This window comes from Anneissia japonica, unplaced genomic scaffold (genome assembly GCF_011630105.1).
Source record: "Anneissia japonica isolate Jap-2015-1 unplaced genomic scaffold, ASM1163010v1 scaffold142_len1259957_cov175, whole genome shotgun sequence".
Taxonomy (NCBI): domain Eukaryota; kingdom Metazoa; phylum Echinodermata; class Crinoidea; order Comatulida; family Comatulidae; genus Anneissia; species Anneissia japonica.
Genome location: NW_022684560.1, coordinates 397,407 through 423,079, shown reverse-complemented (window position 1 = coordinate 423,079; position 25,673 = coordinate 397,407). Strand labels below are relative to the sequence as shown.

General features: G+C 36.6%; 3 protein-coding genes and 1 pseudogene across 4 annotated transcripts in view; all 4 read right to left on the bottom strand.

Annotated features, from left to right (window-relative positions):
- Nucleotides 1-4,316, bottom strand: part of LOC117106489 (transmembrane protein 164-like) — a 14,040-nt gene extending 9,724 nt beyond the window's left edge. Inside the window, exons 1-2 of one of the 2 annotated variants that reach the window (XM_033247854.1) lie at nt 4,111-4,268; nt 1,441-1,822 (exon numbers count right to left, since the gene is read on the bottom strand). In XM_033247854.1, coding sequence (XP_033103745.1) covers nt 1,441-1,785 — 345 coding nt within the window. In that variant the 5' untranslated portion in view covers nt 1,786-1,822; nt 4,111-4,268. Of the gene's footprint in view, nt 1-1,440; nt 1,823-4,110 lie in introns of both variants that reach the window. The other variant, XM_033247864.1, reaches the window with a different exon arrangement.
- Nucleotides 4,317-6,701: 2,385 nt separating this feature from the next.
- Nucleotides 6,702-14,352, bottom strand: LOC117106468 (methylosome subunit pICln-like). The gene is made up of 5 exons (XM_033247834.1): nt 14,117-14,352; nt 10,864-11,099; nt 10,104-10,178; nt 9,375-9,500; nt 6,702-8,307 (listed from the first exon to the last, which is right to left on the bottom strand). Exons 1-5 carry the CDS (start codon nt 14,233-14,235, stop codon nt 8,258-8,260), a joined length of 606 nt encoding a protein of 201 aa, XP_033103725.1. The 5' UTR covers nt 14,236-14,352; the 3' UTR covers nt 6,702-8,257.
- Nucleotides 14,353-15,725: 1,373 nt separating this feature from the next.
- Nucleotides 15,726-17,219, bottom strand: LOC117106264 (sulfoquinovosidase-like). Its single transcript, XM_033247628.1, has 2 exons — nt 17,214-17,219; nt 15,726-17,142 (listed from the first exon to the last, which is right to left on the bottom strand). The coding sequence occupies exons 1-2, from the start codon at nt 17,217-17,219 to the stop codon at nt 15,892-15,894; spliced, it is 1,257 nt and encodes a 418-aa protein (XP_033103519.1). The 3' UTR covers nt 15,726-15,891.
- Nucleotides 17,220-17,247: 28 nt separating this feature from the next.
- On the bottom strand, nt 17,248-22,207 carry LOC117106459 (annotated as a pseudogene).
- Nucleotides 22,208-25,673: the final 3,466 nt, after the last annotated feature.

Here is a 25,673-nt window from a genome sequence, read left to right as displayed (position 1 = left end):
CACTTCAAAAAACAACTATAGGTCTAATAATGAATTATTGTGATGTTAAATAGACAATGTTAGCTATCAAGGAGCGACGTTGTTTTTCATTGGGACCTTCGTCCCTTCAAGGCTAGGCCTATACCATCCTAGCTAGTCTAGGCCTAGAGTAGGATAAGGCTAGCGCGACATGTACGTGTTGGTTAGTCTACAAACGTCGCCTAAAGTAATTGATTTTACACGGCAGAATGAAGGAAGGAAACTCCGCTTTTCAGTCGTTTTAGGCCCTTGTTTTTTTGACAAACAATGACTTTTCAGAGGTCAAATTGCTGTCAAGAATATGAATTGGCTGCTTCGCAGCAATTATAAGCCTGATTTGTTATGGCCATGTTATTAACACAGCCTACAGTACCAGCTCATTTTCTACTTCTATATCATCTTGACTCACTAATACAAAGAAGTCATTAATTAATCATAAGTAACATTATCATATCAATGGTTTGGGATTACTTTGTGAATAATTTACAGTGAATTATGCTGGGTCTGTCCTAATTATCCATGGTATGTATATGCGTAGAACACGATGCATACAGTACATATTTTATTCATTGTTTTATAACTGTCATTATTATAATAAGATAAATTAATTCTGGATGGAGAATTAAGGATGATTATTTTTTTAAGATGGTTGGGTATTCACACAGAATCTTCATATGAGAGCAAATTTTCCAAAGACTATTATTAGGTGTAGTATACAATAAGTGTCTTAATTTTTCTTCATGAGCGGCAAAATATACATTAGAAATTTATATAGGACTTGAAGAGGTTGAACACTGTTTGGCTTCGAGGAAAACCATTTTGTTATAACAAGGAAGTGTTAGATTTAAAGTCTGTGAAAAAAAGTGAAATTCTGTGTAAAGTTCATTTCTAAATATTGTTTGTTGGGTATTTAACCAGAAAATAATTTCAGGTACTATAATATTACGAATAAATCTGAATCTGACCTCTAAAATACAAACATTAAAGTACTTTTATATTTTTAACTCTATGCAGAGAGATGGGTATTGAGCCACAAGACATATTGTACAGTAGCACAGACTAGGATCTGTGATTACAGTATGTTTTTATACTGATTGCAGTGGCACCAAGAGGCCGGGGCAGACAGGGCAAGTGCCACACTGCTAGGAAAAATAAAAATTTAAATGTGTTTTTTTTTTAATTAAATGTATACATTCATCAAGTATCATCATAGAGCAATTTCTTACGTTTCTATACTTTATTGTTTATGACCTGGTGAAATTAAGCACTCCGCCCCTGTTGCTCATGGCTGCTCTCCGTAGCTCTATGTATTTTAATGTAACCATGTTATTATCTCCTTCTGTGCTTAATTGCTAACTGAGAAGTAACGTGTCAACCAAAGAGACAGCAAAAACATTAAATCTGGGATTCTTGATACTCTACCTGAACCATTGAAAGAACATGACAGGGATTAAGCAGATATATTACAGTCTTTGTAGCTAATTTATATCCAATCTCTATTCCAAGGGTCAGGCACAGTAAAACTAGGAGTAACCTTTTCCCGAGTCGATAATTGCGTTCCTCCGGAATATGCGCTGGCACCTTCAAGTGCTTCCATGCAATCGCCATCTCAAGTATTGATATCAGACAAATCACAACAGTTTCTACCGTTCTCTGTTTGGTGCTGAGAAAATTGACGCATTCCGGGCCACCATTGCCAGCGAATTTGGGATCAACACCGGAATAGGCCCAATCAAACATACTCCTCCAACCGTACGTAAGCATCATTTATGGTTTTAAAGCCTTAACATTTCAAAAATATTTTCTGTGAAGGCAACAAAAATATTAGTGAATACGTAAAAAAATAGCTGGTCAAAAGAGCACAACAGATGAAAAAAAAAACCAAAAAAACAAATCAGATGTCTTTTAAAAAATAAAAGGCTATACTGTTGTACATATGGTACGGTACAGTGCCACCACCATGAGCTCACATCATATCTTTCAAGCAGTATCATATGGGTCCAAAGTTCACAACTGCATCACACATACATAATTTATTTACTTTATACAGGTACATTTGCAAATTTTAAAAGCAGTCTGTTTAAAATTTAATTTAACAATAAGAATAAGAATATACTTTTTCTAAGTTTATTTAAAATCAAGTCATTATGAGAAACTTAAAAATACCAGTACAATGACAATGGGCAACAAAAGATAAAATTGTGTTCACCTATAAAGTTTTAGGACCTTCTCCATTTCAATTACAATACAACCTGACCATCAAATATAGTACTGTTTGGATCATATAATATTGAATTAAAAAAATAATAACTGCATAGTAATGAGTAACTGAGTACTAGCCTAGCCTGCAGATACAGTGGAATAGAGTGTGTGCCAAAACTAATACAAAACAGCATTAACAAAAGAATACATTTATCTTGGTATTGATCAGTATCAGATTGGAATAAACTGGTGAATATGAAGCTACAGTTACCACACTGATCAAGGAAGTAATCATTATTTATTTTGCATTGATAGCGATAGGCAAAAAAAAAATACATACATTGATCAATTCTGACTGTTTGGAATTACAACATACACTAGGATATCATTACATATGCACTTTATTGATGAATAAAGTCTTAAAAATAAAATTGTATTTTATTGGATTCCTTGATTTCACTACTGCTTCATTTGTTATATTTGCTGGTCTTGTTGAGTTTACCTCGTGACTGTCTTTGCCATGGGTTGTGTATGTATGTGTATAATGTGGGGGTGTTCGTGTATAATGTGGGGGTGTTCGCGCTTCGCTACTGCAAAGAAAAGCGTTACAAGTATATTACAAGTGAAATTACCATGACCATAAAGTCTATGACATCACATCTGGTTGTAAAAATAAACAAACTACAGTAGAATTTACTGTAGACCACCAATTTTTGATGCTTAAACACTTTTGTTAATGCTCTACTTTAGTGACCAAAATTATTATCTTACAACATACACTTATTCTTACTTTACAAATAAATAGGCTTATCATGTCAAGACTTCTCAATTACTACGGAACTTTCATAGTTTTAGTCCTAGTTTCTACGGAAATTTTGCCTAATTACGGACGTACAGAAATAGACAAAAGTACTACAGAAATTCATCATACAAAATTACTTTTCCATTAGGATTTGGTTACTTGTCTCTAGACAACTCATACTTGTCAGATTACAAATAAATTATTGTGAAAAATAAGAAAAAGTGGTGCGTGAATCTTTATACAGTACCACTGTTTGAAATTCCACATCAAATACACTCGGGGCCCAAAGACCATCGGGCCCAGGATGAACGGGCCTATCTTCAGAATGATTGGTTGAATTTGAAAGTGGGCCCGTTATGAAAATTGACTCATAAATCTTCATCCTGTCCAGTTTGTTGGAAATTCCACACCTGTACTGCAATTTCAAGCAACGCATCTTGCACTCAAGGCAAATTACTAGGTGCTATGGAAATTTTTCATTTTATAGTACTACGGAAATCTGAAGACTACGGCAATGTATTGTACGAACTTGAAAAGTGTGCATATCAGAGTTACCTGTGAGAACTTTACGTTTGATAAACTTTGAATTACGCTTCAAGTAAGCCTGGTCTAGGCCTAGGATTCCCTACATACCTCCAATCCCAACGACGGGGCCACCACCGCTGCTGATCGTTATTATTCCAGGGCCAGGCTAGATATTCCTAGTAATTCTTCTAGTAGTAGAGTAGTAGTAGTAGGCCTAGGCCTAGTTGAAGACCGTAATATATAACATAGCCTAGGATAGGGCCTAGCTAGGTCCTAGATAGAGTGTCGTTCAAACGAATCAGAGGGCTAGCGGCATCCTGTGCTTATCATTGAAAAAGCTACTAGGCCTACTAGCACACAAAAGCCTATCCTAGGCCTCTAGGCTCTATTCCTAGCCGCCTACCTAGCCTAGGCCCTATTTGTATTTGACTTCCTAAAAAAAACAATACATACAATCTCTTATTTATTAAATATATCAAAAGTTATATTTTGAATTCGCCATCCGCTACTCTATGGCTTAATCACATAAAACATTCTAATTATGTACTAGGCCCTAGTCCTACCAATTCAATGCCAAATTCATTTAATTGCCGTCTGCAACGTATCTTCAAACTGTTCATCCAGGCCTTTCTAGCCCAGGCTTTGTACGGAACACAACAACGCGAGCGACCTTTAAAACAAAATCTCCTGGTGTCATCGGTATTTTTTTCCTTCAGGGTCGGGGGCCTAGCTGCTATACTAGCGCTGGCTCAGCACCGATAGGGGGCGTTGTCACCATTTTTGTCTAGCTCAGTAAAAAATAACTGTAGAGTTCGACTGAGATCCCTTCTTGGAACGAATTCGAGTCAACTAGGCCTCAGTCACCCGTTATTTTTAAATGTTTCTCATTTCAAGCACGTCGCTTAAATTATTCAGTATTTATGTTTCTTATTTAAGGCATTGGCCCGGCAATGTAATACATGTAATCAGAGAATAATTTTTATCAAATGTAGCCTATTCCATGTATTTAATACCATTTTCAACAGATAACTATTTAATCGTACTAAGAATCTTAACTCCTATTCATCCTGTTTATATATTTATATAATTTATCATTTTATATAATTTTATCTTCTCTTGTATATATGTATGCCCTATATTGTTTAGGCTATGCCATATAGCCTACCTAGGAACTTGTAACCGGTTGTAACATTCCAACTCGTTGCAAATTACTTGCTAATGCAATAATATACGCATGAAATAAATCTGGATAAAATCACAACAGATTTCGAAGAGACCATTTAGGGTTTATTAAAAAAATATCTCGAAACCAAACATGTTTCAGCAGTGCAACTGCCATCTTCAGAGTGTAATAATATGCTTACACGCACAAGATAACGGAGTGAACAGAAGCGTATGAAAAATGCATGAATAAAGGTGAGAAAGTGAATCAGGCCGAAAGATATACATGTTGTATATAAATGTTGTAATTGTCTGTTAATGGGGGGCTGCTCTTGCTCGTTACGTTGATAAACAGTATTAGCAGAAGATATTATTTTGAAACAACCCACGTTACAAGCATCCTTACATTTATATGAATTTTTTTCAGTTTTTAAAATGTTCGTTAAGGCGTGTTTTGAAATTGCGACCAGTTTCACCGATATAGGAAGCACTGAGCTTCCGCAAGTGAACCTGTATATTACGCCCTAACGAACATTACGGGCAGAGGATAACTGAAAACAAATACTGAATTTTAATAGTGTAAAAATTAACTTGATATCTAAATCAGTGAAAAGTTCTTTTCACTTAAGCGAAGCAATTTCAGAACTAAGGCCATATATAAACTTAAAATAGCGAATGTTAGGTTAGGGTCATTATTTGATTTATTTGGGCGATCATTTCTTTTTTGTTTTATTCTTTCCTTTTTTTTTCATGCTTCTTTACTTTCCAAAAGGGGGAGCCCCCCTAAATTCGCCCCTCGGAATTACAACACAAATGTGTTTTTTTTTTTTTCTAAATACAGACGTATGTGCATAGTTATATTTTCAAAATTGAGGACGTCAAAGTTGGGAAGCTTATCCTGCAATTTCTTTCCATGGTGAACTTAATATTTTTGTGACTCATGCAATATATTTATTCATCATACCTTTTAGTTTTAATGTTTTAATATTTTGTGTTTAACCAAAGTAATGTCATTTTTATTTAGTGTTTTCAGCAACTGGCAAAACACAACGATGATAATAAAGTATTCTTGATTCTTAATAATTTGTTTATTTTTTTAAAATTATTTTATAATCAATATTATTATTAATTAGATCTGGCGTTATCCCATTTTACAGAGTCGAAGTAGTACATCAGTGCAGGCAGACTGTCATGGACCTTCCTAATATTTTAAATAAATATTGCCAACAAGTTCAGTGGAGGTGATATGGGGGTCGGGGGAAAATAAACTTGTGGATTCTTTGATTAGAGCTTCGTGTCTCTAACCTTAAAATGACGCAGCCATAGGTTCTTGATCAGAGCATGAACAGGTCCATGATCAGAACTTCGCGCAAGTAGCGAAGCTGGCGTAGGTCTGATTGTGTGGACCAGGATCCCCGCCTTAAACCCTGTGGAAGGAATATTTTTGTACACTGGCTTTGAAAAAAAAAGTTGGTCTATTTAAAACAGATCTGGATGAATAAAACTCCGTCAACCAAAAAAAAAAAACAACAAACAAATAAACAAAAAAAACAAAAGCGATACAAACTAAAATATGTTATAAAGAATGAATTAATTTATTTTTCTCATACATATTCATTGCAAAAAATGCAACAGAACAATATGCAAATTAACGTGGAGACAACGAAGCTAAAGTATTTAACAGATGAAAAAAAAAATGAGTTGATAGATTTTTATGATTACACCTAAACAATGACTGGGTATCTGTTTCATATTCTGTTTTATACCACTATTTAATGTCTTGTCTATTCAGTCAAAACGTAATTTGGAACTACAGTACTAATAATGCTATGTAATCTACCATATAGCTACATGGCTTTTCTATTTGAAGAGTTGGTCACAAGTCACAGCTCAATATTTAGCTGCAGCGTTGTAAGGCTAGATGTAAGAGCACCCTCCAGTGAGGTTGAATAAAGCATTTATGGATTATTATAGAGTACAGTATATCCTTGTAAACACATCATTATCTTTTGACCGTACAATCATAACAAGTAGGATATAATGTTGTCATTCGTGTTTGATTATAGTGGGACTTCTATCACACTTGTATTATATAAAGTCTTACGTTACTGTGACCATTGCAAAAAAAAGCCCCAATACACAATACTGTAATATGCTCCCCCTTTCTTTGCAAGGATTTTACCAGGTACTCATTCACATAATATTTGTTTGTTTAAAGTAATGAGATATTGAATAAATCAAATCGAAATATTAAAGGGTGGAGAATCATAAATGTACAGTATAGTGTCTCGCTCAAATGACGCCTGAGGGTGTGACCATCATCAGGTATGATCTCACAGTTGCAGCTATTCAGTTTGAAGGCAAAAACCTTACCACTGTGTTGCTTATGCTATTGTTGATCAGTGCTCGGGCTATAGGGGTGGGGCTAGGAGCTACAGGCCTCTCATGGGAAGGTTCTCCCCACCCTCTGAGGAAAAGTTAGTACAGATTCGTTGGGGGGGGGGGGAGATAAAAAAAATATTTTAAAACGTTTACTGGTATATCAAATGTTGGCTTATATAAATTAATCATTTGGACACAGATGAGATACAAAAAACAGCATCCTTAGGTCAAGATGCCCTTGATGAGCATCTAGCAGCTTATTTTTAAAAATTTTCTCATTGGGAAGAGGGAACCTCCCTCCCAAATCCTCCCCCATCTCGGGCATACGGCCCTCAGATGACACTACACACCAAAGTATAACAATTTCCCTGTCTGACGGGGTGTTGCTCTGCCGTCAGAGCAATGCTAGTGCTGCCACTGTTGTTTATGATCATAAAGTTGATTCATATTTAATGTAATTACCGTATACAGTACTGTATTATAAGGTACATCTCACATGATAACCTCATACGGAAATCTCACAAATGATAGATTTAGCATGACACATCTCATATGGTACATCACACAAAAAATTGACCTTGAATGGTAGATGTGGAAAAAATTAAGAATATTTTTTTTTAGCCCTAAAGTATAATTTCATCTGAAGTTGACATACCCTACATTTTCACCTCAGGCCCTCCTATTGGGGACTAAGGTGGGTGTGGCGCATTTGTCGGGAAGCAATGGACCATTTGTCAGGGTATTCCTGATACAATTGCTGAAGAATTTTCTATGACTATGCGACAGTAGACCCTCTTTTCTGATGCACAATTATAGGAAGTAATAGTAGTAAGTGTACTGGTTACAAAAATATGGCCGTTTTCAGGCTTCCTAATTCAAACTAAAAACAATACAAAATTGAAATGTTTTGCTCATAAATGAAATACAGTATTTTAAATGCAATATTGGTCTGACAAAGAGCTTTCCTTAAGAAATATTCAATTTACATAAATAATTATCAAACGCAAATTCACTTTAAATTATTTTTGAGCAAAAAATTTACAGTAATTATTGTCTCCTAGTCTACTGTTTTCGTCAATGAAAATATGTTAATATACAGTAATACAATATGACCTTTGATCAGCAATGTAACCCTGACAACAATTTTATTTAGTGTTAATTAATTTTCTAGGATTCCATGTCTGCATCATCAAACTGCCCTGTGTCCATTGCCTCCTCTGGAAAGGGAAAAAAAAAGATTATACTGTAATACAAATTTAAAAAACAATCATTTCTCTACTGCCAGCAATAAATGATTACTGGTAATTGAAAAAAATATATATATGGCGCAACCATGTATGAATCTACTGGTACCCAAGCATGTAACCATGGGTACCCCTGGAACCATGGGTACCCAGGTCTTATGGAACCATGGGTACCCGAGTCATATGGAAGCATAGGTACCCTACTCATATGGAACCATGGGTACCTCAGTCTTATGGAAACGGAACCATTGGTACTTCAGTCTTATGGAACAATGTGTACCCCCAGTGTTATGGAACTATGAGTACCCCAGTGTTAAGGAACCATGGGTACATCAGTCTTATTGAACAATACCCGAGTCATATGGAATACCCGAGTCTTATGTAATCATGGGTACCCAGTCTTATAGAACCAATGGATACCGAAGTCATATGTCACTATTATTACTGTTACTCCTGCGATATCAAAGTACTGGTCTTGGTATACAATGTATTTTAAACTACTGGTGGTACCCTAAATATTTCTAGCACACATTACTAGAGTATTGTTACTCATGATATACAGGTACCCCAGTGTTACTGAATTACTGTGAGAATGTACCTTGAAATAATGGAGCCATAGATACATTTGCCAAGAAACCAACTGTTACCATAGGCATACAGAACCATCATGTAAACAAGGATCAAATTATGCAAACATGGGAAAATGGGTTATTTTTTGCTCTGAATTGGATGGAACCCAAGGATGCAGGTATCATTATTAACAACCAGAAGGGCTGCATGCCCTGGATCCAATCTACATCCCCATCTCCAGTCATTTGCGCTTGAGCCAAGCATTCATTGTGCCTGACAGTTGACAACGCAACACCAAAACGCATGCGCAATGGATTGTCTTTATTGACGATCTGTTTAGATTTCCACCGACAATCAGCAGACAGCGTAGCATCTGCTAGCACTCATCACAGGGAGTGGGGGCAGAGATGGATTTGTTGTACAACACAGTATGTGCTTGGCTGTATGTATGTATTTACTCTCTGGCTTACCAACATGTCCATTTGCTTGTGCATCACCTCCTCCTGACGGTGGTTGGAATTGTAACCTTGACAACACCGCTTGCCCTTCAGCATTTAGCTCCACTTCATCTGCATCCTCATAAAAACCAGGGTCAGCTGTATGAAAAAAAATGACACTCAATTGAGTTTCAGTAACCTACAGTAAGAAGAGCAATGATAAATATATACAGTATAATTTATTTTATTAATTCAAAACCATAAAATGGGATAAAAAAAAAAACCCATTCAAACAGTCAATTAAAAACAGTGAATGAATTTCCTCCTTGGATGATAAAGTACTGTGAATCTTGAATCTTAAACAGGTGTTAAATACAGAGTTTTCAATTGAAAAACTTGTTCTAAAGGTTCACAGACATGTGAAAATGACCATACAGTACATTTTGGTATCTTGCTTTCTCCAGTGATTACTAAGCACTGCAGCTCAATCACAGAATAATCGTTCAATCAGTCCAACCTCCGATTTAAGATAACATTTGGGATCTAAAAATGTGGCGTGGACTTGTAGATTGTTTCCAAATAGAGGGATGTGTACATAATTATCGTTAGTTGCTACTTGGGAAAGTGGTTCCGAAAAGTGAAGAGTTTTCAGAATTAGAGGGGTCTTGAATTGGAAAGCAAACCTGTAACTACTGTAATTATAAATTGAAAGATTCATGTAAATGTTTTTTGGGGATAATTTTTGGCCAAAAATGTACTCACCATCATCAGAATCGGCATCTTCTTCATCTGGATGTAAGGCTTGGCAGTCGGCCATTGCATGAAAAATTGTCATTACTTAAAAAAATATTTAATAAGACATTTAATTACTAGTTAAATCATCATTTAATGCAGTGTATATTATTTGAAAAAAAAAAACAATGAAAAATTAGTTTTTTTAAATCTTCATTATTTCATCAATTACTGTATATACAAGTTTGCATTAAAAAAAAAAGAAAAAAAAAATTACATATCAAACAATAATTATTATTATTATTATTATTTCTGCAAAATAGCACCAGGATTTTATACCTACTTACTTATATCATAAAATGACGAAAGAGCTAATTAAAAAATTTGTGGTTTTTATAAAAAGATTACAGTACAGTATGACTCAAGTTGGCTAGAATTAATAGTGAGGCATAAATTTTACAGAAAAAAAAGGCGTGTGATACAGTGATAAACAAAATTCGTTTAAAATAAAAATAAAATAAATTAGCCGAAACTGTCAACACAGCAAAACAGAAAGTAAAACTGGTCTAAAGCAAGGAATTATTCATTGAAAATAAATTAGTGTTGTAACTCCTCTCTTTACTGACCTTTCCCACCAAATTGGTTATAAAGGATGTTAAATCATATACCAAATGTTGCACATACTGTGATATGTGCATTACACCCGCCCTCCAAAAAAAAAAAAAAAAAAAAAAAAAAAAAAAAGATGCAGTGTCTCAAAATATTTTCCTAAAAACGAGTGTACACCTACATGATTCTTTGTCTCTTGGAACAAATCGTATTTCTGAAATTTCTGAGTCATCATTGGTATTTTCCTCATCATCTTCGTCCTCCAAACCGTCATCTGGTTCCTGATTTGGCGAGTTAATCATTAAGTATACACACTCGTGGGGGAATGTTGACACATCTCGCGATATAGCATGCAGGGAAATATCAGGGTACTCAAGCTGGAAACCAACACCACCCTCATTCCTCCATAACACACAACTGTATGCAAAAGAAAAAGAATTTTCAATTCAGAAGAAAATTTCTAATTAGTTAACCACTGTTGTTGTGACAACACTGCAGATTTTCTTAGCCCCAACCATTCTTCTTGAAATGGGAAAATATTTGGACTGTAAGGAACCATAATTTTACCAATTGCTTTTATATATTCTCCCTGTAATGTACTCTAGTGCATGTGAGCCCTCCAGCGTTGCGTTAAGTGAGAACAGTGGGCTGACTATCATACAACATATATCTTCGCTCTCGTACTGTATTTTAGTCTAATTTGTAAGTTTTTCAATCATTATTCCATTTGCCTGTTCATAAGTTAATACAGATGTGTAGGATATACTAATTCTTAGACTAATGGATATAATCATAGTTTATTAATACTAAGGTACCTTGTTGATTCGTAATCTTTGTTTTGTTCATCATTAAGATAGGCTTATCCTATAGATATGGTACCGCTGCCGTGCAGTGATCTATAGATTGCTTGGCTTTGTTACGAGTTTTTTATATGTTTAATTTTAACATAGGGTAATTGTGAATATTACGATGTTATTGACCTTAATTTTAGGCTTGATATTGTATGATACAAGATTTAAGATCAGTTATTAACTAGGATCAGTTGATTACGGTATTGGATATACCTAGGCCAAAATTCAAACATGACTTGAACTGTTCTATTGTACGCACGTGATATACTGTAGTTGCTATGCAGCCTCTACTAAAGGCAATAATTATTGTAATAAACAACTCTGATTGAAGGCAAAATTGATGGGTGTATATGTAATTTAATGTAGTAGTACAGTATTACTGAATTTCTATTCTTAATTATTACAGTTTACATGTAATTGTTACGGTTTACAGTAAGTCGACTACAGGAGGCCGGATACTGATTGATAGGCCCTACATGGTTAAGTTGCGTCAGGATCAAGTACGTACAGTATGTTAATGCTTTATGAATATGGTTGCATTTTATAGCCCAAGTTTAAAAGGCAGATACTGTATTAAAATGATGTGCTGTATTAGCGTAGGCATATTATATCATTATATACAGTAGTATGACATTGTTAACATTTAAAGAAAGTATTCAGAGTACTTATATTAATTGATTTATTGTTTCATAATGTTTAGTCACCAGATATTACCGGATTATACAGAATTATACCAGAGAGGTATCAGATTGTATATTAAAGAATAAACTCATAAGTGGTGGTATCTGCTTCGATTATTCTGCGTCACACCCAACGGAGCAGTCCGTTACACTCCCCCATCACCCAGATATTCAGTATTATTACAGTGTATGTTCATGGAGGTATAACATTTTATACCTCCACGATATGTTGATACCTAGGCCCTAGGCTAGTCTAGGCCTAGGACTGTAGTAGGCCTACTGTATGCAATTTTCATTGACTTGTAAACCTGGAGAGCATGAGATGTGTATAAGAGACAGCCGGGAGAGTAAAATGCATAGGCCAGTAACTTTTCTTAAATGTTTTTTCTTAAATTGTTTAACTTCTTGATTTATTGATTGATTGTTTAAATGCATAGAAATGAAGTGGCCGATGAATTAAAGGATGAACTTGAAATTCTTGAGAGACGACTACGAGACAAAGAGAAGCAAAACACAGGTGCACAGTCAGTGATCAGCTCCCAACGCCAGCAGGTTTGCATGTCAACATGTACTACTGAAAAATTTCCTAATCCCAGATGGAAATTCCCAACCCTAATGAATAACTATCAATCCCAGGTGTATGAAGAAGATTGTAGAACCAGGAAATACTCCCTGATAGAACTAGCTCTGTTATAAAAATATAAATATCAATGTATTTAATAAACCTTAAGACCAAAAATTCCTAAAAACATTTTAAACTGATAATTAATTTTAGTGATGATTATTTTAATGATCTCTCACACTCATTCATTGGATAAACTTCACATTTAGAAAAAAAAAATCAACCATACAATTCTCCCTCCAACTAAAGACCACTAACTTTTGACTAAAAGACATTTTTGGTCTTTAAGTCAAGATGGGTCTTTAATTAGAAAGAGACCTGTATTTTTTCCAACAGGAAGAAGCAATCAAGTTTCGGTCACAGCCTGTACAGACGTGCCACTCAATGGAGTACCTGTCTCTTATACACATCTAGATGTGTATAAGAGACAGGTTATTACATTTTTAATACGATTTTGCATGAATAATAAATAATAAATTTAAATGTGTTAGGCCTATGTTATTATACAGTATTTACTATGGTTTTGTAATTTATATACTTTTTATTTTTGTACTATTTGTTAATCTTATATATAATACACGAACGGCAATACGAGCAAATCAACGACTGACAAGACTGTGGGATGTATATGTAGCTGGTATCCGGGGGGTTCATTCACTGATGACATAGGCAAGCCGTCTACATTCACTGAGAGACGCACTACGTTCACTGAAAGACGCGTTTGGCGTTCCATAGAAATTACCGGCGGCTCAACTTGTCGGCGACTCAACCGGTCATATTCCCATAAGTGGTGGTATCTGCTTCGATTATTCTGCGTCACACCCAATGGAGCAGTCCGTTACACTCCCCCATCACCCAGATATTATTACAGTGTATGTTCATGGAGGTATAACATTTTATACCTCCACGATATGTTGATACCTAGGCCCTAGGCTAGTCTAGGCCTAGGAAGGCTGCTAGGCCTATATACTGTAGGCCTACTGTATGCAATTTTCATTGACTTGTTTTGTAAACCTGGAGAGCGTGTGAAAAATCGTGAGAAAAAAAAATCGGTCGGGACTCTCCCGGCCAAAACGGAAGTCTTGGCATGTATGTAGTAGGGCCTGTGTAGGCCTACTTCTCTACTCTTGGATAGCTACTCCAGGGAGGGACTAGGCCTAGGCTACGCAAAGAGGTACATATACCTCCTTTAGTTTTAGCTAGCCTTGGCTAGGCCTCACTCATCCTAAGCCAAACAAAACATGGGACACACAAAACAATGAATGATCGTTCAGTATTTACCTCTCTGTAACATATAAGGTTCCAGGTCCTTTGTTTAAATCTTTCAAATAAACGTCTGTCTCTTGCTGAGTATGTACAATGCCACCTTGTGGCACTGAAATTGATCTTAAAGTTGACATTTTACGTTTCAAAGAAACATACTCAAATCGCCGCCTTCTCAGCAGCCAGCATGCAACGGAATCGGTACGACGTTACGCATGACTGAATTCAATATTATGAATAGTGCCACCAATGTTTCATGATTCTGTCAGTTTATTTATTTATTTATTGTAGGGTTGAGCATATATTGCCATAGTTATAGAAGCTGACTATTGTACCAGCTTTGGGTAAAAAGTTGGGCAATTTATTGCCCAACGTTTTTTTTTTTACAGTGTGGTTGGCATGATTTGAGCTGCAGAGTGGATTCTTATGTTATTTTCAAAATGGTAAAATTTCTGCGGGACAGATGAGAGCTCCCTGGGGAGTATCTTTCCAACTTTCCTCTCCTTACATATTTGTCTAGTCCTAATTCTCTTTTTCTTTTCCCGACAATCTGCACATTTAGCACCAGGCCCGTAGCGTGTAGGGGGTTAAAGGAGTTACGACAAAATTCTCAAAAACTGGAGAAGGTCCGCATTTAAAAACGAAAAATTGATATTAATGTCATCTTACTAGGCGCACGTATCCATCTCTTGGTAGAGCTGCTCGCGGCGCAGTTTTCCACAGATAACCTTTTTTCTGCATTGTTATATTGAATTAATTTATTTTATTTTAATTATTTATTTATTTATTTTTATGTATATTAATTTTATGACAGAACTGACATGGATGGGAAGATAGGCAAAATAAAGATGCAAATACTCTTCGGGGTCACCATCCATCACCACCCTGGCGCAATTCCCTGACCTCTGCCACAGACGATCGGGTGCTCAGGAGTTGTAATCGAGACAATGGCCCCAAAAAACTAAACCCTACAATGATATACTACTAATCTCTCGGCATATGCCTAAGAAGCTTACAACTTCCACTACCACTACTAATTTCATCTTGTGTTGTGTAAATATTTAGGCTACTCACAGCATTATTGTATTGAGCCATGCTCTCTGGACGATAATCTTTTCTGCACCAGAACCATTCGTTTTTCTTGGGTTTCTAGATGTCATATTATTACAGTACATAACCTGTTTTTTTTTTCTATTTTTTTTATTCAAGTTCCAATAAGAACTCTTCAATTTTCTCAATTTCATAAGCGCCCCGTTTGAATAAGCGCACTTCAAAAAGCGCCCCTAAAAAACAATTATTTAAGATAGGCTTGATATATTTCTCATTTTATTCCGATGAAATAATGATATAGGTACTTGGCAATAGTTTTATGATGATTTTGAGACTCCAGTCCACCAGTTGAATAAGCGCACTTCAAAAAGCGCCCCTAAAAAACAATTATTTAAGATAGGCTTGATATATTTCTCATTTTATTCCGATGAAATAATGATATAGGTACTTGGCAATAGTTTTATGATGATTTTGAAATACCTTCAATAAATTAATTGAGAAATAATTGGAGGTCTTCGTTTTTTAGGTCTTTGTTTTGTAGACACCCATAGGGTGTCTATTAAACTAAGACCCTTGAAAATTTCACAAACAGACGTCCAAAAAAATTCGTAATTTTGATTTTATGACAGCCTGGTGTATTATCATTAAAATAAAAGATAAAAAATAGGGGTCGTCGTTTTTGGGTCTTCGGTCTTCGTTTTAGACACCCGCCAGAAATATGGGTAGGCCTATAGTAAATTTCATCAAAGGTCTTCATGAACATTGTGTCTTGTATTGTGTTCCATTAAGTTCATTTTCCTAAAGTCCGGAGCCCATTTGGATCTTTTCCGATAAAAAACTGGAATTTGCCCCAAACTAGCGTTTACTTCATGATACTCTTCTCCTTGGTACTCTTTGCCATTCCACAGAAAAACCCATTCATCATCAGGAAGAAATACTGTCCATTTATCTTTTTGAGATTCAAAGACAGGTGCCACCAGGAGGTCTGGTCCGTAGAGGTACTGATATTTAATGGCGTAACATATCGAACAGTTCTCATAATGCATAAATAATGGTCGTTGTGTTGGTATGCCAAACTCGCTATTTTCTTTCACAACTGTTTTAGTGTAGTTGGATAACGTTACAAAAATGTTCACGAGGCGCGCAACTGCTTGAAGCGTGTCATTACTGGAGTAAACCTGCCAATTTTCTGAAGGACGGTTCCCTTCGTGCGTGCGCATGACTGGGGTAAAAGTAGCAAGCTCGGCGTATCGGAGAAGTAGTTCTTCAGTTCGCCTGATGCCAAATAAAGAGGTGTAGCCACCGATATCAAAATGATGTAGCCCGTGACCAGACATACCCAATGACAATGCGGCTGGAATAACTGAAGCTAATCCATCATCGAGACTCCAGTCCACCAGTTGATCACCAGCCCATGTGAGTGTGTTGTAGCGTTGAGACCCTGTATAACCTGCCCTCATCCAATACACAATCTCACCGAGTTTACCAGCTTCCTTAACTGCATCGTAATTAATCTGAGCCCAAAGTGCAGGCCAAGCATTATGCATAACCTCTCCACTTCGACCGTTGTAGAAGACAGCATCAGTTGGCATATACTCTCCAAAATCCGCCATCCATCCAGATAATCCCAATTCAATCATATTCTTCTTGATGACTTCGTCTTTGTACCAGGTGTAAGCATCTGGATTAGTGAGATCAATAGATCCACAGTAAAATTCACCAAAATCAGTTATGTATGTCTGTCCTGTAGAGTTCTTGACAAAGTAACCAAGTTTTTCTCCTTCCTTAAACAAGTCACCTTCAATATTCAAATTTGGATTGATGTAGCCAAGAACAGATACTCCCTTTGCTTTTAACTTTTCAATTTCATTATCGAGGTTCGGATATTGATTCTGATCCCACTCCCAATTCCAAAATAGGCGCCGACCAAAGCTGGTTGTGATGCGACCGACCCAATCTTGGATCCATAAACCACTGACGCGCACCCCTTGATCCTAAAACAAAATTAATAATTAATTGAGAAATAATTGGAGGTCTTCGTTTTTTAGGTCTTTGTTTTGTAGACACCCATAGGGTGTCTATTAAACTAAGACCCTTGAAAATTTCACAAACAGACGTCCAAAAAATTTCGTAATTTTGATTTTATGACAGCCTGGTGTATTATCATTAAAATAAAAGATAAAAAATAGGGGTCGTCGTTTTTGAGTCTTCGGTCTTCGTTTTAGACACCCGCCAGAAATATGGGTAGGCCTATAGTAAATTTCATCAAAGGTCTTCATGAACATTGTGTCTTGTATTGTGTTCCATTAAGTTCATTTTCCTAAAGTCCCGAGCCCATTTGGATCTTTTCCGATAAAAAACTGGAATTTGCCCCAAACAAGCGTTTACTTCATGATACTCTTCTCCTTGGTACTCTTTGCCATTCCACAGAAAAACCCATTCATCATCAGGAAGAAATACTGTCCATTTATCTTTTTGAGATTCAAAGACAGGTGCCACCAGAAGGTCTGGTCCGTAGAGGTACTGATATTTAATGGCGTAACATATCGAACAGTTCTCATAATGCATAAATAATGGTCGTTGTGTTGGTATGCCAAACTCGCTATTTTCTTTCACAACTGTTTTAGTGTAGTTGGATAACGTTACAAAAATGTTCACAAGGCGCGCAACTGCTTGAAGCGTGTCATTACTCGAGTAAACCTGCCAATTTTCTGAAGGACGGTTCCCTTTCGTGCGTGCGCATGACTGGGGTAAAAGCAGCAAGCTCGGCGTATCGGAGAAGTAGTTCTTCAGTTCGCGTGATGCCAAATAAAGATGTGTAGCCACCGATATCAAAATGATGTAGCCCGTGACCAGACATGCCCAGTGACAATGCGGCTGGAATAACTGAAGCTAATCCATCATCGAGACTCCAGTCCACCAATTGATCACCAGCCCATGTGAGTGTGTTGTAGCGTTGAGACCCTGTATAACCTGCCCTCATCCAATACACAATCTCACCGAGTTTACCAGCTTCCTTAACTGCATCGTAATTAATCTGAGCCCAAAGTGCAGGCCAAGCATTATGCATAACCTCTCCACTTCGACCGTTGTAGAAGACAGCATCAGTTGGCATATACTCTCCAAAATCCGCCATCCATCCAGATAATCCCAATTCAATCATATTCTTCTTGATGACTTCGTCTTTGTACCAGGTGTAAGCATCTGGATTAGTGAGATCAATAGATCCACAGTAAAATTCACCAAAATCAGTTATGTATGTCTGTCCTGTAGAGTTCTTGACAAAGTAACCAAGTTTTTCTCCTTCCTTAAACAAGTCACCTTCAATATTCAAATTTGGATTGATGTAGCCAAGAACAGATACTCCCTTTGCTTTTAACTTTTCAATTTCATTATCGAGGTTCGGATATTGATTCTGATCCCACTCCCAATTCCAAAAAAGGCGCCGACCAAAGCTGGTTGTGATGCGACCGACCCAATCTTGGATCCATAAACCACTGACGCGCACCCCTTGATCCTAAAACAAAATTAATAATATTAAAGGTTAGTTGTAAATACAGATACAGTTTAATACTACATACACAACCTCCCATAAGCGATACTTCAATAAGCAAATAGCATATGCGTAAACGTAGGCCTGATATAGGAAATTGTGATATTGTGATGCAATAGCACTAATTTTTCTATAATTTGAGCCTCTACCGTATGAACACTTAAAACGGGCACACATTGCATAGGGTGACGGTCGACCTACGCGATTCTAGAGAAGACCGCAAAATGAAGAACTGCGTAGATTGGAACCGAAAATCAACAGACGGCGTCGCGTGACGCATCCTGCGTGAAGCCGGTTTTCCACTAGGCGAATTTATTAGCGCAGATCGAAAGCGTTGGCTCATGCGCATGCGCGTTCACATTCCTATCGGAGTTTTTTTGCGAAGCGAAAAAATGCGCAACCAATCACAACTCAGGAAGCGAACCGACGCGCGAATAAATTTGCCTAGTGGAAAACCGGCTTTTTAGCACTCGCACTGCACAGTTTACGAATTGTCGGCCGCGTGTTTCCGTTTTAAGGTGTACAACATCTCTAGTTTTTTGATAAAAAAAAAATATAAAAAACAAAACCAATAGGAATATCTCAAAATACAATAATGAAACTAGACCTAATGATTAGTTGGGTTACCTCTGCCATCTTGAGGTATTCCAGCATGGATGTTGTTCCACCTTGTACCCCAAGAATAATCCCTGAATGTATCCAGTCTGGTAACACCGGTTGTCTTCCGAATATGTTCGTCAACATAGACACCAACTCAATGAACGAATTTGCTGTTCGGATAGCCACGTGACCAGGACTCGTACTACAAATCAATACTTCGTGAAAATCCTTATTTCTGAAGTCCAAACCGACATAACTTGAAACTGAAGAGTGTAGAAAGTACTTCTTCGATGACACAAATGTAGGCTGTGCCCAGTACGTGGTATGATAATCTCCGCCTCCGCCGTCAGAATTATCAGCTTCAAATGTTGGGTATGTTGACTTATTACGACCCACACCCTGGCATTAAAAGACAAAACCAGAAGCACATTATTCAAACACACTAATTCAATAATCAAATTTATTATTTCCAATGACATACATTGCGATGTAGGCATATTCTATAAAAAGTGTAATTCCACAATTTCAACACCGGAGTTAAGTACCTCTAAATTTAATAAATTTCTAAACTGAATAATTTTGCCAGGACTATTGAACCTGAAATCTACAAATGCTATCCAGAATCTGTCAGACCTTACTATATTTCTATTCTCAGACTTTCTCTTTTTTTTCAAGGACCACAGGAATTTGGAATTCCACACCAATTCACTTCCGATGGTCTAATCTTTTCTCTGTTTTGAAAGAAACTTAAAACTCACCTTTTCCCATTCTTTATTATGTACGATTGTGTTGTTTTTCATATTTTACTTTTATATTTTTTTTAAAGCTTATTGGAATGTGAATAGAAGTTTGAGAATCAAGCGTGACGAAAACAATCTGTACCAATAACTTACCTGTTCTCGTGTCCATATCGGGAAAGATTGTCCTCTCATATTGAAATATGAAAACTGCTCACCTGCCCCATACACGTATTCGTCGGGATCCGACTTTATTCTGAACCACAGACGGTCCATAACTGACGGCAACTGGTCAAATGTTATATTCAGCAGACCATCTTCGTTGGTTATTGTCACTCGTAACTAAAAAAAAAAAACAAAAACAAAAAAACATTGTGCTTAATAAGAATAATACTTTAAATGCAAGTGTTTTGTTATTTTCAAACTAGTTCAATAAGAATTAAAATCCCAATCAGTATCTCAATTATATTTTTTCGTTCAAATTAATGATTGGTGTTGATCTAATCGCATGTATTTGACATAAAAAATTATTGTGCCACCTTAGCCAATGAGGCTCGGGCACAAATACATCAATAAGGGACCGAAACTAGCACAACAACTTGTATTGCCTTATACCAGGACAAAATAGAAAAGTTTTAATGGCTGATTGAGGGCAGAATTGTCTAGAGGAGCCATGATCACCAACATAAATGAAATGGGAGATGGAATTGTGGTCTATCTTTCATTTTCGTTATGAACTTCTGCTTGAAATGCATCTGCAATCTTTACACTCTCCATCACTTCACATTTTTTTCACATTCCCCCATCCCCCAAGCAGCTGAAACAATTGCATGCCCAGTTTCTTATGACGTGACATTTATTGGTAGATGGCTTGATGGCGTGCAGCGTTCTCGTCTCCTTAATTATTTTCACTTCCAACCCATCATGCCTTCCCTCCCTGACAATTTCTACTTGAAGTGATGGTATCTATCATCATCTGGTATCTTCTTCAGGCTGTATGTTGCATATATTGTCAGGTCTTTCGCATTATTGATTACAGCTTCACGAGACTTCACAGCCATAGATGCTTTCTTTTTTTAATTACCTCCTTGGGAAGAGCTGCTTCCTCACCCCCCACGCTCCACTCCCCGTCTGGGAGAAAAAGCACAATTCGTCGGGGAGAAAAAAAATTATATGTATTTTCTACATATTAGTAGACTCTAAAATCGATTAAATAAGCCTTTGAAACACCTAAATTGTTAAAAATTTTCGAGGGCTCCGCCCTCTGGACCACTTTCGGAACCTTTCAATCGAAGCTCGACCACGCCCACATTGCTTTCGTCGGGGAAATATGAGCCCTCGTCGGGGGCATCGCCCGCCCCCCCTCGGGGACCTGGTACCCCCTCCCCCGTCGGGCAAATTCTGGCGCCTCCCCTGCCGCCTATTCGCTGTCACTTTGCCCGTTGTCATGTCTTGACCCCCCCAAAAAAAAAAAAAAGATGCTCAATTTCCAGGCCAGGGAATTTCTCGGCAGTCTACGATGCCAACAATCGCATCTTGCATTATGTGCTGGACAGCTGCCCCATAAAATCTGTAGACTTTCTTTACATTAATATTGTTCTGAAATACTAATAACTTACCTCAATGAACAATGGTAAGCACTGCATAATGCATTATAATACCTACAAATAACATTATGTGTATTATTATTATTAATGTATTAAAATGCTAAGAAAATGTTTTTAATTTAATATTGTATTGTATATATTAGTTCTACTCGTATTGCGACAGAATTATTATAGCACCTACCGAAAGCGTGTCTTTTTTGAAAGTGATGTCTATCTCGTCCGGCTCTTCGTACTCAAGCGAGACGTCATTAAGCCCGATACGTTCTTCGACATAATCAGAAATTTCAAAATTGCCATGGTGCGACTTGAATGCTAACTTTCCAGATCCAAGGTACACAAAGGGAGACTCGTCAGAATGCTTGATTACGTGAATTCCGTTGAAATAAACATCCAGATCATTGGGCTCGTTCAGGGTGTAGTTTAAAGTTCCAGCTACTGAAGTTCCCGTCAATATTGCGTAAACCAGTAGCCACATCATATTGTTTAAAAGAAAAGAATATAGCTTCATTTTCCTTTTCAACGGTTCAACGGAGCATCAGGTGTCTACGAGTCGGTGCTTATACATAATGTATATCATACAGACCTTTTGTACTATTTACATGCGCCATGAACTTTGACGTACAATATTTACTTTTAGAAACCTATTATAGTGACACACTATAAAATAATAAAATCAAATGTATAAGTGCTTGCGAGGTTCTTTTTTTTTATGAATGATATTTAGCAATGATAATCATTCCAGCTGATGATTGTGATCTGCACTACCGTAAAACCTAGAATTGAGGCCCTGGGCTTCTTGTTTTTTGCAAACTTTGGATGGGTTTCTTTTCGAGATGGGACTTTTCGAGATGGGCCTTGGGGTTATCCATTCATGGAAAAAGGAATACGTAAGCAATTCAATTTTTGTAAATGTACGTTATACACACATAAATAGGCCTATTTACTGTAATAATAATGAGAAAGTTTACCTGACCGTTTTCAAGAGGGGGAAAATCTTGAATTTTGAAGAAATTAAAAGTCATTAAAAGACAACTCAGAAGTGTGGAAAGCTCATTTCCTGCCATATAAAAATAAAAATTTTCACGGGGGAGGACCCCCGGACCCCCTCCCCACTTTATTTGGGCGTTTTTATGAAAAAAAAGTCTGACTGCCACCCCCCCCCCCCCCCTTCGCTAAATGTGAACCTAGATCCGCCCCTGCCTTGCTTTTTTGAAAAGAAGCCCATGGGCTTCTTTTCGAGATGGGCTTCTTTTGGAGGCTAATTTTGCTAACTAAAGAGGGGGATTCAATTCGAGATGGGCTTCATCTCGAGATTAAGCCCACTTGGCTTCAATTCGAGGTTTTAAGGTATATGACTCGCGCTACTAACCTATGTTATTTATTACGTTGTTGCCCAGTGCGCTCTTCAATTTGAGACCCCTCTAAAATCAACACCACGTTTTCGAAGTACTGTAGTAACAATATTTATATTTTCACACAATGCCATCCCTCTATTTACAGGCCAAACCCCGAAACTACCTTAAATTTCCAGGTTCCAAGGTCTCGCAGTTGAGGGTCAAATGTATCTGGAATAGACGCTCAGGTGCCATTGGTTATAATGATCAGACGCATTTATTTATTTCTTTATTCACACAAATGTGCAAAAGATTGTCAATAGCGAATATTCTATTTATAGGTGGTAATCACTTCCACAAAACGAACATACTGTACACACATAATGCTTTACAATTAAGTCCCATTATGAGGCTTAGAGAATGGAGTTATTTTTGGTCTTGAGAAAAAAATCCTTACAGGGATTGAACCCAAGACCCTGGAATTGGAAGCCAAGCTTCTTAACCAGCAACTATTCCACTCCACTCATCGACTAAGCTATGGCGTAAGGTTATCGTGTTTGTGTTTTGCTATCTGAACTTTGCCATTACGCCATATTTTATTAGTAGATAACAAAAACGATTAAGTGTAAACAAGATCCTCTCTGAATATTATCAAAGCACACAACCCAAAGTTCTCTTTTGAAATTTAAATTTGCATTGATCTTGAATCTAGGACCATTCTGACTAGGTCATAGTGGGCCTTACTAAGGATAGAGGCCTATTCATGTTAAGATTAATTAATCATTAGGCTTTAAAAAAATGTTTGCCGTCGTCCGCCGCCCCTTAAATCCGAAAAATGAAGGGCGGTGTTTTTTCTTAAAAGTTTTATAACATATAGTTTTATATATTGTGTTAAATTATTTCTGTTTTTCTAGGGATAGATTAACAACCTTGTGAGCTACAGTGATTTTAGTTGCTTTTGTTAATCTCTGCCTCCTTAGATTTGCATATATTTTTTCTGTATTTTGAGGTTTTGGTATTTTTTTCCTTTGAAATTACCGGTACTGTGTGTACCAATTGTGGTTTTTATGAAAGGCAAAATAAAGAATGAATGAATGATGATATTACTATACACATAAAAATAATACACTACATAAGATAATGTTTTGTATATACACAGTCCTTTATTGAATATTTATTGATAATAATAACAAACAAAAAATAATAATAAAAATAATAACAATAACAATAATAACAATAATAATAATAGTAATAGTAATGTATTGATATTAATAATAATAATAATAGTAATAATAATAATAATAATAATAATAATAATAATAATAATAATGATACTAGATGGATTTATATAGCGTAAATAAACAAGGTCTCTATGCGCTCAACAATACTGTAGGAATAAACACAACGACAATAGGCAAAATAAAAAGCAAGAAAAAAATAATATGTCCCCACCACACATATTTAAGAGGTTAGTACCCCCATATTTTGTCAAGAAAATGCATGAAAATTGTTCAAATGAAATCTGTAACTGACCCAGTAAAGAGCGTTCTGCAGCAGTCTTATGCCGTTATAATCATTAACTTACAACTCTTGTACAATTTTGCAAATATGATGTTAATGCCATGAACAAGTTCTATTAAAAGTTTCTGATAAAAGATCATGATGAACAGAACAGAAAGCGTCTTTATTTAGCCAATAACAGTAATGCTTCAATACTATTACCCTTGAAATTTACGACATAATTATTTATTAATCAGGCCCGTGGCAGGATTTTTGATGAGGAAGTGCGTTTTGCGACCGAAGCGGGCCTTATGTTAGGAGAGCATAGTGGGGCGAAACCCCCGGAAGCTTACTAATTATGGATTTCTATTCTATTTAAATTCTATTCATTTGGGTGTTGTTAGGGACCAAAAGTTGTAATTTTTATGTCCTTAACATCTGTAGGCCTACAAATAACATTTAATTGTTCAAAATGGATCCATCTGCAAGCACTGAAGTTGATAATGTCCAAAAATCAACGGTAGAAGAGCTAAAATACAACACATACTATAGCATTTCGTGATAATTATGAACTATTTTAGTAAAATGGTTTTAAAAAGTGGGTTTTTTGAAATGTGGGGATCCAGGACAGGGACCTGAAGCGGTTTGCGGGAATATTCCCTCGAAAGTTCCGACAAATTAGCATTTTGAGGGACCTGATGGATTAACTTGTAATCATTGGAGTGATCATTCCAACAAATTTCATACCACAGTTATTACAACGTTTAGAAAAGCTGGCATAAAATGCAATGCACACTATAGCATTTTCGCAATAATTAATAAAAAAATTAAATAATTATTTAAAAAAGTTGACCTTTTGGAAATTGGGGTGGGGTTCAGCCACACCCTCTGCACAACCACCCCCCCCCCCATGCCCAGGGGCCTGATTAACTAATACAATAAATAAACAACAGTGTTAATACAAATAATTACAGGTAATAAAATAAAAAAAGAGATGAAAAATGTCGCATGGCTCGCTTGATTCGCTGGCTCGCATGGCTCGCATGAAATTTTCCTAAAGTCCGAAGCCCATTTGGATCTTTTCCGATAAAAAACTGGAATTTGCCCCAAACTAGCGTTTACTTCATGATACTCTTCTCCTTGGTACTCTTTGCCATTCCACAGAAAAACCCAATTATCATCAGGAAGAAATAC